The following is a 17,270-nucleotide window of genomic DNA, read 5'->3' on the forward strand; positions in this document are numbered from 1 at the left end:
AATTTCTCGTCCATACCAGGATGGGTAAGATATAAGATATGACTACTCAGCAATAGAAAGGAACTCACCTAGCAACCTGGGTGGATCTCAAGAGCATTATGCTGACTGAAAAAAAGAAATCCCATAAGATCATATAATGTATGATTTTATATATACATATATTTTTTTTTTCTCAAAACTATAGAGTTGCAGAACAGATTGGTAGATTCTAGGCATAGGGAGGACAGACAGGAGGGTGTTGGATGTGCCTCTAAAAGGGTAGCCTGAGAGAGATCTTTGTGGTGATGGAAGCGTTCTGTATCTTTATTTCAGTGAAAGGTACAAACATCGAAGTATTTCATAAAATAACATAGAACTCTACACCCTGTGCCCATGATCAGTTTTCTTGTTTTGATGTTGTACTATGCTCACATAAGCTGTAACCACTGAGAGAAACTCAGTGAAGGATACACAGGACCTCTCTGTACTATCTTTGCAACTTCCTATGAATCTATAATTATTTCAAAATAAAAAGGTTTTTTTTTTCTGTTTTCAAACAAAACTATATTTCTTTAAGCTTTTCAGCTTAAAATGCTCTAAAAATGGTGGTGGTGATAGTAGTAATAGCAGAGGGGAAGAGTTGGTATAAAGGACTTACTCTGGGAAAATATTGAACTAAGTACTTTATGTACAGTACATGTATTTTATTTAATCTGCAAAGCAACCTTGTGACTGTAAATGTTATTTGTTTGGTTTTATAATAACTTTCCCGAAAGAGCAGGAGCCCATAAACAAGAGGTACTATGGTAGGAGGAGCCCTGGGGAAACGGGACATTCAGTGAATGAGACCAAAACCAGCCGGGCAGACTGTTAGAGACTTAGAAGGAACACATTATGTTGATGTTAGAACAGAAAACTCTTACTTCAGCATTTCTTGACAGTCTTGTGAATATCATCCCAAGTCAGGCTGATTTTGCATCAGCCATTCTGAAATGATGGATCTAGAAAGAAGAATATTTCCAGTATGGCCAGCTTTCTAGTTACCTACCCAGCAACCAGGAGAGGTTTGGGGTTTTAGTATCTGATACCAGCACTATCTCTTCAGTGGTGGAAATACTTGAATGAATATATGTACTCTGGGCTTATTTTTATGGAGTGATGAGGTAATAAAGATAATAAATAAAAGTTAAAATAATATGAAATTCTGAACTTCTAAAAGAGCCATCCTTAATAGTCTCCATCAACTGGCAGTGTTCCCAGTGTTGTGTCTACAGACTATGATAGAACAGGCACACATAATTATCCTTTCCCCTTCAATAATAGAGTAACACATCACACCCATCTATTTCCCAGATGGGACTGCCACTGCACATCCCATTAAGAAGTTATCATTCTTACTATCTCTCTTGAGAAATGATCCTAAGGCACAACTTCAGTTTTCAAGGGTTCTGTTGGCCCCTTAAAATACCCTTGACATGTGACCAAGAGCCATTTAATTAAGTAAAAACAAACAGTTGAGAATCGCATAGAAGGCTTCTCTCAGCCGGATGATGCTTCTCCTAGGTAATGTAATGTTAATGAATTAAAGATCATTGATAAATAATAAAAAGTTGATTTTCCACAGGGAAGAGGTGGCTTATTCCAACACTGGGTGAGCAGTGCCCCCTAGTCGTCCGTGTAAAAAATAATTGTCCTCAAAGTGTATTAGATTTAGCAAAAGAGGATCTCCCAGGATTGGTGCTACTCTCGGACTCAAGTGGGTAATTGGACAATTGGTTTTATCTTTTCTGAACTACTAGGAACCCACTGAAATCTCACCTTCAAAGTGCACTCACTTTTTCCAGTGCCAGCAAAGGTTGGATTCTAACAGTGCCCTATTGGGACCTTACCAATAACTTAAAACCTGATTCTCTGTGAATGTCAAATTAACAGGGTCCTTTTACTTTGCCTTCAAGCTCTCCTCTCCTGATTACTAACTCTCCTGGTTAGTAATCAGAATAAATATAAGGTACAGACATGAAAGAGCGTCATCCCACAAGCTTTAGGGTATCTCAGGTGTGAAAGATGGTCACAAAATGACAGAGTATTAAGACACCATTAATGGATCAAGTACTCAAAAACAGATGAAGGTCTAACAATTTTGCCCTAGGAAGCATTGCAGCTTATGGTGGCAACTGATAGATTTGCAGAGTTTGGTAACACTAGAAATAAATTAAGCAAACGAAGTAGACAAAGAGAAAAGATTTAAATTTATAATTCCATTTTTATTAGTGAAAGACATTCAAAGGCAGTCTTATCTCTAGGATATCCAAAAGATAATATGCACATACATAGTACAGTACAAATTCTTTTGACACTGGAATGTGTGTTTTCTGCCTTCTGTGTGGCTGATATCATGCTATTTCAAAGCGTAAACGCAATACATAGTTTTTTGACAAATACACCCATGTGTTGTGCATGGTTTGATTTATGTAACTCATTTCAAATGCAACTGCAGAATTCCTGTTGAACAGATGAAAAATGTCTGCCTAAAGTGATAAAAATGTGTGTAGAAAGATATAGTTTTAAGAAGAGATTTTTGTATGTTACATATTTGTACCTTTATTTCACACAATACCCTTTTTTAAAATGTTCTAGAAACTTGATTTTTTTTTTTTTTTTACATTAATGTGTCAGTTCAGGTGTTTCCATAAGATGGGAGTGAGTCTATTCTGCTACAAGAACCTTTCTGTGGGACTTCCCTGGCGATCCAGTGGTTAAGACTCTGTGCTTCAACTGCAGGGGGCACAGATTCCATCCCTGGTCGGGGAACTAAGATCCCACATGCCATGCGGTGAGGCCAAAAAGAAAAAGAAAAAGTAACTTTTCTGTGTTGAAAATTAGCATGTGTGGGAGTGGCAAATGAGGTCAGTATAGCAGATGCTGCCTTTGTGTATGTCACTAGTTCCAGCAACCGAGAACAAGGCCCACTAACTCAGGTCAACACAGCTAGCCAAGGCGGAAAGCACATTGACCGTGACTCCCATTCAGCCCACATTTTCCTCTTGACTGAGTTTGGTCACGTACTCTAACATAACGATGTTCAGAGCGTGGTTCTCTTCTGCACTTTGTACTTGTTTTATACTTTACCAATCTCAACTCTTCTCTCTTCCAGCTCCCTTGTTTCATCAAACTGTCTTCATAGACACACACACACACACACACACACACACACACACACACACACACACACACACACTGAAGTCCTGTATTTTTTGTAGTATTTATCTATTAGGGATTTAATCTGTCTTTTCAGTCATGCTAGCATATTTACTAGAATGATTATTGTTTTTGTTAGTATTCCTGTTACATAAATATTGCGTATGTCTGTCCTGACTTTATCTTTTTCAGAACCCTATAATTTTTATTATGTGATTTTGCAGGTCGTACAAGGAATGCATCTATCTAATTATAGCAAAAACATTTGTACTTGCACTCTACTTATTAATTTCATTTATCATTATGGAATTACTCTTTGAATTATAGATTCCCCTCATGAATCCAAGAAGCACAGATTGAAGTATCAATTGCCTGCTAGATTCATTTATTTACTTTAATCTTCACGTAGTAAAACCAGCCCCATGTGTACATTGCATCACCCCAGTAAAAAGTAACCTTTCCATCTTTCTTTCTTTCTAGACACTGAAAGTATTTCCATGACAAAAGCACTTAATAAAGGTTTACCTTGCTTCTGCTGAAGCCTGCTTTTATTTTTTTTAATCACCAGCTTACACTTTGGGTACGTTTAAGAAAACTGACCCCCGTCCTCCCCACCTACATACATACACACTCACTACCTGTCCTCTTTTAAGTAATTTGTGGTTAACATTTAAATTTCACATTCAGCATGGTACGAAATCTTAAATTCCATCAGGTCAAATGGCAGTGAGTTAGGGAATTTAAATATGATAAAATTAAGATTCCAGGAGATGAATCTGTGCTCACAACATATCCTAAAACATGTTAATTCAACTAATGCAGAAGAAAATAGAGATTTTTCAGAAAGGTCCCTTCTATATTTCTGTAAGGATACAGATGTATATCTTTTGTTTTAGGAAAGAAAGAATTATTTAATGTTATATCCCCATAACTACATATTTGGTGTCAACATGAATGAATTTTTAGAATACTGGTAGTGAGGATAGAATCGAGTTTTGTAAGAGTAAGTCACAATTTATCCAGCAAGAACCAAGCACTGCATTGGGCAGTAGCAGTGGAAAGCTGAACAAAGTCGTTGATTTTAAGGAGAAGCTTTACAGATGGTGATGCTATAGACATTTCAGCACATCTTCTGATGGAGACATGCACAGAGTGCTATGGAAAAGAGCAGAGGTGGTAACTGTCAATGAAGGGAAGGTTTAGTCTACACAATCAGAAAAATACCTTATGGGTTTTTGTTTTGTCTCTCCTTTTTGCTTCCCTGAAAATTTTAAATTTATCTTCATTTGAACATGGAATAATTTTTTTTAAAGAATCACTCAGTAAGGTGATAGAATGTTCTATATTTTGATCTTCACGTTGGAATGTACCAAATGCATCAAGCTGTGTGCACTTACAACTGGTATATTTTACCACATACAAATTACAGCTCAACTTTTCATAATCTATCAAAACATCCAGTGCTACTCCCTTTACTTCAGAAAAAAATGTAGCATCCTCCCTTTGATGCCCAAGACAGCAATAAGTCCATTACAGAAAGAAAAAAGCCATAAAGAATGATCTAGTGGGTTTTTTCTTCCATAATAATTAATTATTCTATTTTCTATATTCTCTTCCAGCTGTGGGCCCAGATTTTTCAAGAACCCTCTTAAAAAGAGTAACGCTTGTCAAAGTGGGAGGTGAAGTTGTCATTGAGTGTAAGCCGAAAGCCTCTCCGAAACCTGTCTACACCTGGAAGAAAGGAAGAGACGTATTAAGAGAAAATGAAAGGTATTATCTTGAAGTAATTTTAATATTTGATTAACCTGCAATAATTTATAGGTCTGTTATTAATAGTCCTAGAGGGAAGAATTTACTCTCTGCTCTTCGTGAATTAACTGTTAATCAAAGAACTGAAGCTTTGGAAAAGGGTGGTAAATTAGTTGGTCTTTATAATCCTTCCTGATATTAAGATTCTAGAATCTTCCTGCACAGAGAGGTCACATGATCCCTCTTGAAGGCTGTTGGAGCTGCCCAAAGATGAGCAACTAGAAATAATCTTTCTTAATTTTGGCCTAAAATTTATTTGTAGGTTTGCCCACTTTTCTCCATCCTACCTCCTTTTCGTATAAACGAGTAAATCCAGTTCTTCTTTGCGATGACAACCCCTTCAGATAGTTGGCAGTGGCTAGTATGTCTCTTGTTAGTCTCTCCTTTTTTGGAGCTAAATGTCTCTAATTCCAAAACTCATTCTCAAATAGGATGGTTTTGATCATTTTAATCATGTCTTTGTGAAACAGAGTTCCAAAAAGAAACTTTTTTGGAAAAGTTTTTTTTTTTTTCCTTTCTGATATCTAAACTCGTCACCCGTGTTTCCTATTGTAAGGGAATTACGTTTAAAAGTCATGTTGTTTATACAGTGTAATTACAGGGGTTGTTGGGGTTTTAGGTCACATTGTGACAGATGGCAGGTATCTCTTACGACCTTTTCTTGGCCATCACCTCCATAAAATATATCCCCCACCCCTTTCCATAATTTACTCAGTCTGTTGGAAAATGATAATGGCACATGAGTCCATGTCCCACATCAGATCACATATACCAGCTCTATACATAACGATTTTCGTGGATGCTAAAGGTCAAGTACTCAAAGATGCAATTGGGGAAGGCTGTAAAAATGTGTATGTATCAACTTTATACCTGTACACCTTTGGATTTGCATATGCAAAGTAGATCATTGCACTGATGATATTGTCCTTATTAATGATTTTTGCCAACAAACCTGATATGGTTTATAGATGGTGTATTCACATATATTAAATCTGTAATATACATCTCTCTCTGATTTCTGTCATATCAAGAAAGCAGTATAGTTTACAAATTATTGGCATGGCATTTAAATCTGGAGCCAAAGTTGGAACTTGAGAGCACAGTTTCTTATTTTATGTACCACATGTATTGCTTAGATTAAGGCTGAATTTTTCAAGTTTTAATATAACCATGATATAAAGAAAACAATTTTTTTAATAATATGAATAAGAGACAGACATGTCAAAAACCGTGAATGAATGAAGCTCGAGCAACATGGTAGATCAAAATCCAGGAGAGGCAAATAAGCTTTGCCACTGTCACAAGCAGCCTGCAGTGTTTTAAAACGAAAGGAAATTTCCCATCCACACTGCACGCGCACCAGGGGTCTGCTGGGGGCTTTACTGCCCTCTAAAGTCTAGGCTGGTAGAATAGCACTCTCTGGAACATTCGAATTGCAGAAGGAAAAGAGGGTGGCTAAACATGCATGGGCTCTTAAAACTTCTGCCCAGAAGTGAAACACTTCTTTTTCACTCATGTTTCAATGGCCAAAACAAGTCACATGGCTCTGCCCAAATTCAACCCAGCAGGGAAATACAGTCTTACTATGTGCCTAGAAGAAAAGGGACAGCCTAACATTTTGAACAGTATTAAGGATTGTGTACCACTGCTATAACTTAATCATTGCTATAAGTTGATTAAATTAACTATGGGAAAATGATATATCAATATCAAGAATTATTTTTAATAAGTGAATTTAATTGACTGTTTCTACACTTAGCTTACCACAAAGCTTATCTCTCTCCAATTTTTGTTTTTTCTTCTGACTTGATTAATCGGATTCAAATATTGCTTCAACATTTATGTGGCACTAAGGGTATCTTTAAAGCGAGGGAACTTCCCATCATTACTCAAGTCTTAGTATTTATCATCTCCACCTCCAGTGTCACCAGGCATGACCCAAACTATCAGTATTAGCACTTTTTCTCTCCGTGGGTGCTGTGTTCTCACAGTTTTATTTCTCCCTGCTACCCCGCTCAAAATGTATTAAACAGGTAGGTTGATTTCCCTAATGTAAATGAATCCAAAAGCTGGCCAGGTGTAACTTAAAGGGGAATGGTGGGGACTTCAGTGTGTGCCCCGTCCAAGGGAGACACCTGCCACTCAATTCTAGCATATTTTTGCCACCAAATGGAGATGCAGGTCTGTTGCCTCCCCACCATCTCATTTTTCAAGGGAAACTAGAAATAAGGAATTTAATTTGAACTATCTTAATTTTTAATCATCAGCACCTTTTTAAAATTTTAATGTTAGTACAATATGGTCCACACATCCATGGACCAAGTTTACTCCATGGGCTGCTGGTTTTTAAGTTACGAGAAAGACATAATCTCAGCTGAACATCCTGTAATTTCTGAAAAGTGTAAAAAAATAAGAAAGGTATTACCATTATTTTCTCATTGGCAGAGAAGAAATTCCACCATTTTCCTCTATTTTTTCTGAAAAAGGAGAAGCATAATTAAGTGGATAAGTGAACAAAAGCAATCATATGCAGAATTCAGAAGTGAAAAATTTTAGAATTCCTATTTTAGGAAAGGATTGACATTGTTAGAACAACACAAAAGGAAAAATTCTTTGACTGTGTCCAGTGTTGAGTAATACTTTCTAATATACTGACTTGTTAGCCCTAATTCTTTTTTTTTTTACATCTTTATTGGAGTATAATTGCTTTACAATGGTGTGTTAGTTTCTGCTTTATAACAAAGTGAATCAGTTATACATATACATATGTTCCCATATCTCTTCCCTCTTGTGTCTCCCTCACTCCCACCCTCCCTATCCCACCCGTCTACGTGGTCAGAAAGCACCAGTTGATCTCCCTGTGCTATGTGGCTGCTTCCCACTAGCTATCTATTTTACATTTGGTAGTGTATATATGTCCATGCCACTCTCTCGCTTTGTCACAGCTTACCCTTCTCCCTCCCCATATCCTCAAGCCCATGCTCTAGTAGGTCTGAGTCTTTATTCCTGTCTTACCCCTAGGTTCTTCATGACATTTTTTCTCTTAAATTCCTTATATATGTGTTAGCATACAGTATTTGTCTTTCTCTTTCTGACTAACTTCACTCTGTATGGCAGACTCTAGGTCCATCCACCTCATTACAAATAGCTCCATTTCGTTTCTTTTTATGGCTGAGTAATATTCCATTGTATATATGTGCCACATCTTCTTTATTGGATCATCCAATGATGGATACTTAGGTTGTTTCCATCTCCTGGCTATTGTAAATAGAGCTGCAATGAACATTTTGGTACATGAGTCTTTTTGAATTATGGTTTTCTTAGGGTATATGCCCAGTAGTGGGATTGCTGGGTCATATGGTAGTTCTATTTGCAGTTTTATAAGGAACTTCCATACTGTTCTCCATAGTGGCTGTACCAATTCACATTCCCACCAGCAGTGCAAGAGTGTTCCCTTTCCTCCACACCCTCTCCAGCATTTATTGTTTCTAGATTTTTTGAAGATGGCCATTCTGACTGGTGTGAGATGATATCTCATTGTAGTTCTGATTTGCATTTCTCTAATGATTAATAATGTTGAGCATTCTTTCATGTGTTTGTTGGCAGTCTGTATATCTTCTTTGGAGAAATGATTATTTAGGTCTTCTGCCCATTTTTGGATTGGGTTGTTTGTTTTTTTTGTTATTGAGCTGCATGACCTGCTTATAAATTTTGGAGATTAATCCTTTGTCAGTTGCTTCATTTGCAAATATTTTCTCCCATTCTGAGGGTTGTCTTTTGGTCTTGTTTATGGTTTCCTTTGCTGTGCAAAAGCTTTGAAGTTTCATTAGGTCCCATTTGTTTATTTTTGTTTTTATTTCCATTTCTCTAGGAGGTCGGTCAAAAAGGATCTTGCTGTGATTTAAGTCATAGAGTGTTCTGCCTATGTTTTCCTCTAAGAGTTTGATGGTTTCTGGCCTTACATATAGGTCTTTAATCCATTTTGAGCTTATTTTTGTGTATGGTGTTAGGGAGTGATCTAATCTCATACCTTTACATGTACCTGTTCAGTTTTCCCAGCACCACTTATTGAAGAGGCTGTCCTTTCTCCACTGTACATTCCTGCCTCCTTTATCAAACATAAGGTGACCATATGTGCGTGGGTTTATCTCTGGGCTTTCTATCCTGTTCCATTGATCTATCTTTCTGTTTTTGTGGCAGTACCTTACTGTCTTGATTACTGTAGCTTTGTAGCATAGTCTGAAGTCAGGGAGCCTGATTCCTCCAGCTCCGTTTTTCATTCTCAAAATTGTTTTGCCTATTCAGGGTCTTTTGTGTTTCCATACAAATTGTGAAATTTTTTGTTCTAGTCCTGTGAAAAATGCCAGTGGTAGTTTGATAAGGATTGCATAGAATCTGTAGATTGCTTTGGGTAGTAGAGTCATTTTCACAATGTTGATTCTTCCAATCCAAGAACATGGTATATCTCTCCATCTATTTGTATCATCTTTAATTTCTTTCATCAGTGTCTTATAATTTTCTGGATACAGGTCTTTTGTCTTTTTAGGTAGGTTTATTCCTAGATATTTTATTCTTTTTGTTGCAGTGGTAAATGGGAAGGTCTTCTTGATTTCACTTTCAGATTTTTCATCCTTAGTGTATAGGAATGCCAGAGATTTCTGTGCATTAGTTTTGTATCCTGCTACTTTACCAAATTCATTGATTAGCTCTAGCAGTTTTCTGGTAGCATCTTTAGGATTCTCTATGTATAGTATCATGTCATTTGCAAACAGTGACAGCTTTACTTCTTCTTTTCCGATTTGGATTCCTTTTGTTTCCTTTTCTTCTCTGATTGCTGTGGCTAAAAATTCCAAAAGTATGTTGAGTAAGAGTGGTAAGAGTGGGCAACCTTGTCTTGTTCCTGATCTTAGTGAAATGCTTTCAGTTTTACACCATTGAGGACGATGTTGGCTGTGGGTTTGTCATATATGGTCTTTATTATGTTGAGGAAAGTTCCCTCTATGCCTACTTTCTGCAGGGTTTTTATCATAAATTGGTGTTGAATTTTGTCGAAAGCTTTCTCTGCATCTATTGAGATGATCATATGGTTTTTCTCCTTCAATTTGTTAATATGGTGTATCACATTGATTGATTTGCGTATATTGAAGAATCCTTGCATTCCTGGAATATACCCCACCTGATCATGGTGTACAATCCTTGTAATGTGCTGTTGGATTCTGTTTGCTAGTATTTTGTTGAGGATTTTTGCATCTATGTTCATCAGTGATATTGGCCTGTAGTTTTCTTTCTTTGTGACATCCTTGTCTGGTTTTGGTATCAGGATGATGGTGACCTCGAAGAATGAGTTTGGGAATGTTCCTCCCTCTGCTATATTTTGAAAGAGTTTGAGAAGGATAGGTGTCAGCTCTTCTCTAAATGTTTGACAGAATTTGCCTGTGAAGCCATCTGGTCCTGGGCTTTTGTTTGTTGGAAGATTTTTAATCACAGTTTCAATTTCAGTGCTTGTGATTGGTCTGTTCATATTTTCTATTTCTTCCTGATTCAGTCTTGGCAGGTTGTGCATTTCTAAGAATTTGTCCATGTATTCCAGGTTGTCCATTTTACTGGCATAGAGTTGCTTGTAGTAATCTCTCATGATCTTTTGTATTTCTGCAGTGTCAGTTGTTGCTTCTCCTTTTTCATTTCTAATTCTATTGATTTGAGTCTTCTCCCTTTTTTTTCTTGACGAGTCTGGCTAATGGTTTATCAATTTTGTTTATCTTCTCAAGGAACCAGCTTTTATTTTTATTGATCTTTGCTATCGTTTCCTTCATTTCTTTTTCATTTATTTCTGATCTGATTTTTATGATTTCTTTCCTTCTGCTAACTTTGGGGTTTTTTTGTTCTTCTTTCTCTAATTGCTTTAGAGAAAGTTTAGGTTGTTTATTTGAGGTGTTTCCTGTTTCTTAAGGTAGGATTCTATTACTATAAACTTCCCTCTTAGAACTGCTTTTCCTGCATCCCATAGGTTTTGAGTCGTCATGTCTCCATTGTCATTTGTTTCTAGGTATTTTTTGATTTCCTCTTTGATTTCTTCAGTGATCACTTCGTTATAAAGTAGTGTATTGTTTAGCCTCCATGTGTTTGTATTTTTACAGATCTTTTCCTGTAATTGATATCTAGTCTCATAGCGTTGTGGTCAGAAAAGATACTTGATACAATTTCAATTTTCTTAAATTTACCAAGGCTTGATTTGTAACACAAGATATGATCTATCCTGGAGGATGTTCCATGAGTACTTGAGAAAAATGTGTATTCTGTTGTTTTTGGATGGAATGTCCTATAAATATCAATTAAGTCCATCTTGTTTAATGTATCATTTAAAGCTTGTGTTCCCTTATTTATTTTCATTTTGGATGATCTGTCCATTGTTGAAAGTGTGGTGTTAAAGGCCCCTACTCTGAATGTGTTACAGTCGATTTCCCATTTTATAGCTGTTAGTATTTGCCTTATGTATTGAGGTGCTCCTATGTTGGGTGCATAAATATTTACAATTGTTATATCTTCTTCTTGGATCGATCCCTTGATCATTATGGAGTGTCCTTCTTTGTCTCTTCTAATAGTCTTTATTTTAAAGTCTATTTTGTCTGATATGAGAATTGCTACTCCAGCTTTCTTTTGGTTTCCATTTGCATGGAATATCTTTTTCCATCCCCTTACTTTCAGTCTGTATGTGTCTCTAGGTCTGAAGTGGGTCTCTTGTAGACAGCATATATATGGGTCTTGTTTTTGTATCCATTCAGCCAATCTGTGTCTTTTGGTGGGAGTATTTAGTCCATTTACATTTAAGGTAATTATCAATATGTATGTTTGTATTCCCATTTTCTTAATTGTTTTGGGTTCGTTATTGTATGTCTTTTCCTTCTCTTGTGTTTCTTGCCTAGAGAAGATCCTTTAGCATTTGTTGTAAAGCTGGTTTAGTGGTGCTGAACTCTCTCAGCTTTTGCTTGTCTGTAAAGGTTTTAATTTCTCCATCAAATCTGAATGAGATCCTTGCTGGGTATAGTAATCCTGGTTGCAGGTTTTTCTCCTTCATCACTTTAAATATGTCCTGCCAGTCCCTTCTGGCTTACAGAGTTTCTGCTGAAAGATCAGCTGTTAACCTTATGGGGATTCCCTTGTGTGTTATTTTTCCCTTGCTGCTTTTAATATGTTTTCTTTGTATTTGATTTTTGACAGTTTGATTAATATGTGTCTTGGCGTATTTCTCCTTGGATTTATCCTGTATGGGACTCTCTGTGCTTCCTGGACTTGATTAACTATTTCCTTTCCCATATTAGGGAAGTTTTCAACTATAATCTCTGCAAATATTTTCCCAGTCCCTTTCTTTTTCTCTTCTTCTGGGACCCCTATATTTCGAATGTTGGTGTGTTTAATGTTGTCCCAGAGGTCTCTGAGACTGTCCTCAGTTCTTTTCATTCTTTTTTCCTTATTCTGCTCTGCAGTAGTTATTTCCACTATTTTATCTTCCAGGTCACTTATCCGTTCTTCTGCCTCAGTTATTCTGCTATTGATCCCATCTAGAATATTTTTAATTTCATTTATTGTGTTGTTTATCATTGTTTGTTTCATCTTTAGTTCTTCTAGGTCCTTGTTAAATGTTTCTTGCATTTTGTCTATTCTATTTCCAAGATTTTGGATCATCTTTACTATCATTATTCTGAATTCTTTTTCGGGTAGACTACCTATTTCCTCTTCATTTGTTAGGTGTGGTGGGTTTTTATCTTGCTCCTTCATCTGCTGTGTATTTTCCTGTCTTCTCATTTTGCTTATCTTACTGTGTTTGGCATCTCCTTTTTGCAGGCTGCAGGTTCGTAGTTCCCCTTGTTTTTGGTGTCTGTCCCCAGTGGCTAAAGTTGGTTCAGTGGGTTGTGTAGGCTTCCTGTTGGAGGGGACTAGTGCCTGTGTTCTGATGGATGAGGTTGGATCTTGTCTTTCTGGTGGGCAGGTCCACGTCTGGTGGTGTGTTTTGGGGTGTCTGTGAACTTATTATGATTTTAGGCAGCCTCTGTACTAATGGGTGGGGTTTTGTTCCTGTCTTGCTAGTTGTTTGCCATAGGGTGTCCAGCACTGTAGCTTGCTGGTCGTTGAGTGAAGCTGGGTGCTGGTGTTGAGATGGAGATCTCTGGGAGATTTTTGCCATTTGATACTATGTGGAGCTGAGAGGTCTCTAGTGGACCAGTGTCCTGAAGTTGTCTGTCCCACCTCAGAGGCACAGCACTGACTCCTGGCTGCAGCTCCAAGAGCGTTTCATCCACACGGCTCTTTTTCATATTCTTTTCCATTATGGTTTATCACAGGATATTGAATATAGTTCCCTGTGCTATACAGTAGGAACTTGCTGTTTATCTATCCTGTATGTAATAGATTGCATCTTCTAATCCCAAACTCCCAATCCATACTTCCCCCACTCTCCCCTCCCCCTTGACAACCACAAGTCTGTTCTCTATGTCTGTGAGTCTGTTTTTGTTTCATAGATATGTTGATTTGTATTATATTTTTAGATTTCACATATAAGTGATATCATATGGTATTTGTCTTTCTCTTTCTGACTTACTTCACTTAGTATAATAAACTCTAGGTCCATCCTTGTTGCTGCAAATGGCATTATTTCATTCTTTTTTTATGGCTGATTAGTATTCCACTGTATATATGTACCATGTCTTCTTTATCCATTCATCTGTCAACGGACATTTAGGTTGTTTCCATGTCTTGGCTATTTATTGTAAATAGTGCTGCTATGAACATAGGGGGTGCATGTATCTTTTCGAATTATAATTTTGTGTGGGTGTATGCCCAGGAGTGGGACTGCTGGATCATATAGCAACTCTATTTTTTGTTTTTGTTTGTTTGTTTGTTTTTGTTTTTTTTGCGGTATGCGGGCCTGTCATTGTTGTGGCCTCTCCCGTTGCAGAGCACAGGCTCCGGACGCACAGGCTCAGCGGCCATGGCTCACGGGCCCAGCTGCTCCGTGTCATGTGAGATCTTCCCACACCGGGGCACGAACCCGTGTCCCCTGCATCGGCAGGCGGACTGTAACCACTGCGCCACCAAGGAAGCCCGATTTTTGGTTTTTTGAGGAACTTCCATAATGTTTTTCGTAGTGGCTGCACCAATTTACATTCCCAACAGTGCAAGAGGGTTCCCTTTTCTCCACACTCTCTCCAACATTTGTTACTTGTAGACTTTTTAGTGTTGGCCTTTAACATTTGAACAAAAGATTATTCATCTCGATTACAAAATATCGATATAAACCAAGTTTCGGTGGAACAAAATTTGTGATCAAGCACCACTTTTTATTAATGTTCTCCCTAGAGCTTATGTTTTGACTTTGCCAAATGCTACTTAAGTGAGTTTTAATTTCACATTTAACTAATCAACTGCCTACAAATGAGTTTACAATAAAAGTATAAGAAGCAACATTTTTAAATGTTTACATTTTGATCTTATATGGTGGTATTATAGTTATCTCAGTGGGTATCGATTCAAAAGTACTGATTTAATGTTAACATGTGAGCAATTTTTAAAATATGTTTGTATGTCCTTACTTTGGTTTTTCAAGGCTTTAGAAATTTAAATCAGATTTACACTGGCCTTATCTATATTAAACCAATCATCTAAATGAAAGACTGAATCTTCAGTTTTTATAGCTTTGCTGTTGTGTAGGCAGAATAGCCATAAACATAAATCATTTCTTGTTTTCTTGTATATTTATCCAACAGTAGGAGTGTAGGCAATAGCAGACATTTAAAACAGGGATGACTTGTCACAGAGGTGCAAGTACTTTACTTCTCAGGAGAGGCCTCTAGATGCCACCAGGGCAGTGGCATCATTTGGATTAATTGAGCAGTTAAGCCAACTAACTGAATAAAGTTGATAATTTTGTTTACTTTTAGTTTCTAGATAGAAGGCACTTGAGGCAGATGAGGTTGAAGTTGATCTGTTACAAACAAAAACATCAAAATATAGAAATAACAGAACCATTAATACAAACCTAGGCTCCTAGAATTATAGGGAGCCATTAAACCAACCTGGATGGACTGTTGATTGCAAGTGACAGAAACCCAGCTCTGAGCTGGCTTCAGTATAAAAGGGAATTCATTGGCTCCATGTTTGAGAAGACCAGGGTTGGGCTGTGACTTGAGGTGTGACCGGGTTCAGGTGCTTACACGGTGACATCAGGACTGGATGGCTCTCTTCATCTCTTACCAGTGCCTTGCTCGTTGTTGGCTCCATTTTATGATGGGTTGTCCTCTCCTGGTGGTAGGATGCCTGCCAGCAGCACCATGCTTGCCCTCTCTTCTAACAGTCCCAGAACAGGTGTTCATGAAATTGAATAAACCTGCCTTGGTCAGTGATCTTCCCTGAACCAGTAACATTCAAGGGGGTGTGATGCACTGATTAGAAGCACATGATCGTGTGCTTCTCCTACGAGGCCCTTGGAGAAGTGCCACCTCAGACCTCATGGACTGAGAATGGGACAGGGGTTTCTCCAAAGAAATGTAGGGTCCTACAACCAGAAAAAGAATAAATGGATGCTAGGCAGGCAGTAATGTCAAATTCCTACTCTAGTCATGGAGCCTAGCCTCCATTCCAGGACAGGGAAAACCACAATGGCTGGACCCTCACCTTCCCTGGTTACATCTAAGATGGAGACCTAACTAACTGTAGATTATTTCTTTATAACCAATAGCCTTGTAATTTCCACTCTGAAGTTATACTAAACAATCTAATTCTTTTCCATCACCCCTCTTCCCCTTATATTCTAACAAGCTATTCTCAAGTCCTCTTTCAATTCTTTTCCAAGCCCAAATGTCCCTGATCATCTTCATATGACATTATTTGTCATCCTCTCACTGTCTTAAGCATTTCTTTCAATGTCTTTCTGAAAGCCAGAATTAAATCTTCCGTTCAGAATTAAAACAGTATTAATAAGGGAATAAATATCTTTCTTTATCTCTGCAGCAAACAATGACAATTGCTGTTTTATTATGTCCCTAAAGAGGAAAAATGATCTTCAGTGAGCTTAGATTAGTAAGGCAGGTGAGTGTACATCATAGAAAGACCACTCCCTCCCAGTGATAATTTTTAAAAATTAACTTAGTGCTTAAAGGGGTAAATCTAGCTGTCTGGAAAATTCACTTAGAGAAAATATTTTATTTCTCACTGAAGCTGAAGAAATGAGTGAAATGTTACTGTAATTAACAATGTGTGAATAGTGATTTCTTATTCTTACTCATCCTTGAGAATTTCTCTGCTTCCTTTTAGACATTAGGCTAATACATTGTATCAAGCTAATGTATAATAACTAAGTAGAGATATGCTGCTGAATGTTTCCGAAAAGAATCTGAAACTTACAGCCTGCATGTCACAGGCATGGTTTCAGAACAGCAGCAGGGCTATTTTGCCAAACTAGCCAACACAAATTTTGATCAACGAACGAAATATTCATTGGATGCTTGCCACATGCTAAGCCCGTTGCTTGGCACTGAGGACAGAGAGAAAGCGGAGACATAAAACCAGCCCTCAAGGTGCTCTTAGAGGACTTCCCTGCTGGCGCAGTGGTTAAGAAGCAACCTGGCAATGCAGGGGACACAGGTTCGAGCCCTAGTCTGGGAAGATCCTACATGCCACGGAGCAACTAACCCCGTGCGCCACAACTACTGAGCCTGCCCTCTAGAGCCCCCAAGCCACAACTACTGAGCTTGCGTGCCACAACGACTGAAGCCCACGCACCTGGAGCCCATGCTCTGCAACAAGAGAAGCCACCGCAATGAGAAGCCTGCGCACCGCAACGAAGAGTAGCCCCACTCGTCACAACTAGAGAAAGCCCGCGTGCAGCAACAGAGACCCAACACAGCCAGAAATAAATAAATAAATTTATTTTTAAAAAAGATGCTCTTAGAACAGTGCAGGGGGCCCAGTAGCAAAATAGCAATATGTTTTTCAATAATCCTAGGGCGTATGTTATAAAGGTGATATATTAAGATGGAGCATTGGAAAAGGTAGGTCAACAATAGATTGTGGAAGCCTTGAATTTTATGTCTGTAGAGTTTAGACTTGAACTCTGGGAGAGAATTGAAGGATTTTATGCAAGGGAGTGCAGAGTCATACACGTGCTGCAGAAAGGTTGCTCTGCCTCTGACATGGGGAAAGAATCAGAGTAGAACAAGATTTGGCAAGTACAGAGACCAGTTGCAGGCAGTAGGCTGGGACAGAAATCAAAAGGACTTCAATGATGTCAG

At 37.9% G+C, this 17,270-nt stretch overlaps 1 protein-coding gene across 1 annotated transcript in view; it reads left to right on the forward strand.

The window, feature by feature from the left end:
- Nucleotides 1–17,270, forward strand: part of CNTN4 (contactin 4) — an 817,087-nt gene that overhangs the window by 668,720 nt on the left and 131,097 nt on the right. Inside the window, exon 13 of the mRNA XM_019947613.3 lies at nt 4,797–4,947. Within this exon, the coding sequence (XP_019803172.1) occupies nt 4,797–4,947 (151 nt within the window). The remainder of the gene's footprint in view (nt 1–4,796; nt 4,948–17,270) is intronic.

Source organism: Tursiops truncatus, chromosome 10 (genome assembly GCF_011762595.2).
Source record: "Tursiops truncatus isolate mTurTru1 chromosome 10, mTurTru1.mat.Y, whole genome shotgun sequence".
NCBI lineage: Eukaryota > Metazoa > Chordata > Mammalia > Artiodactyla > Delphinidae > Tursiops > Tursiops truncatus.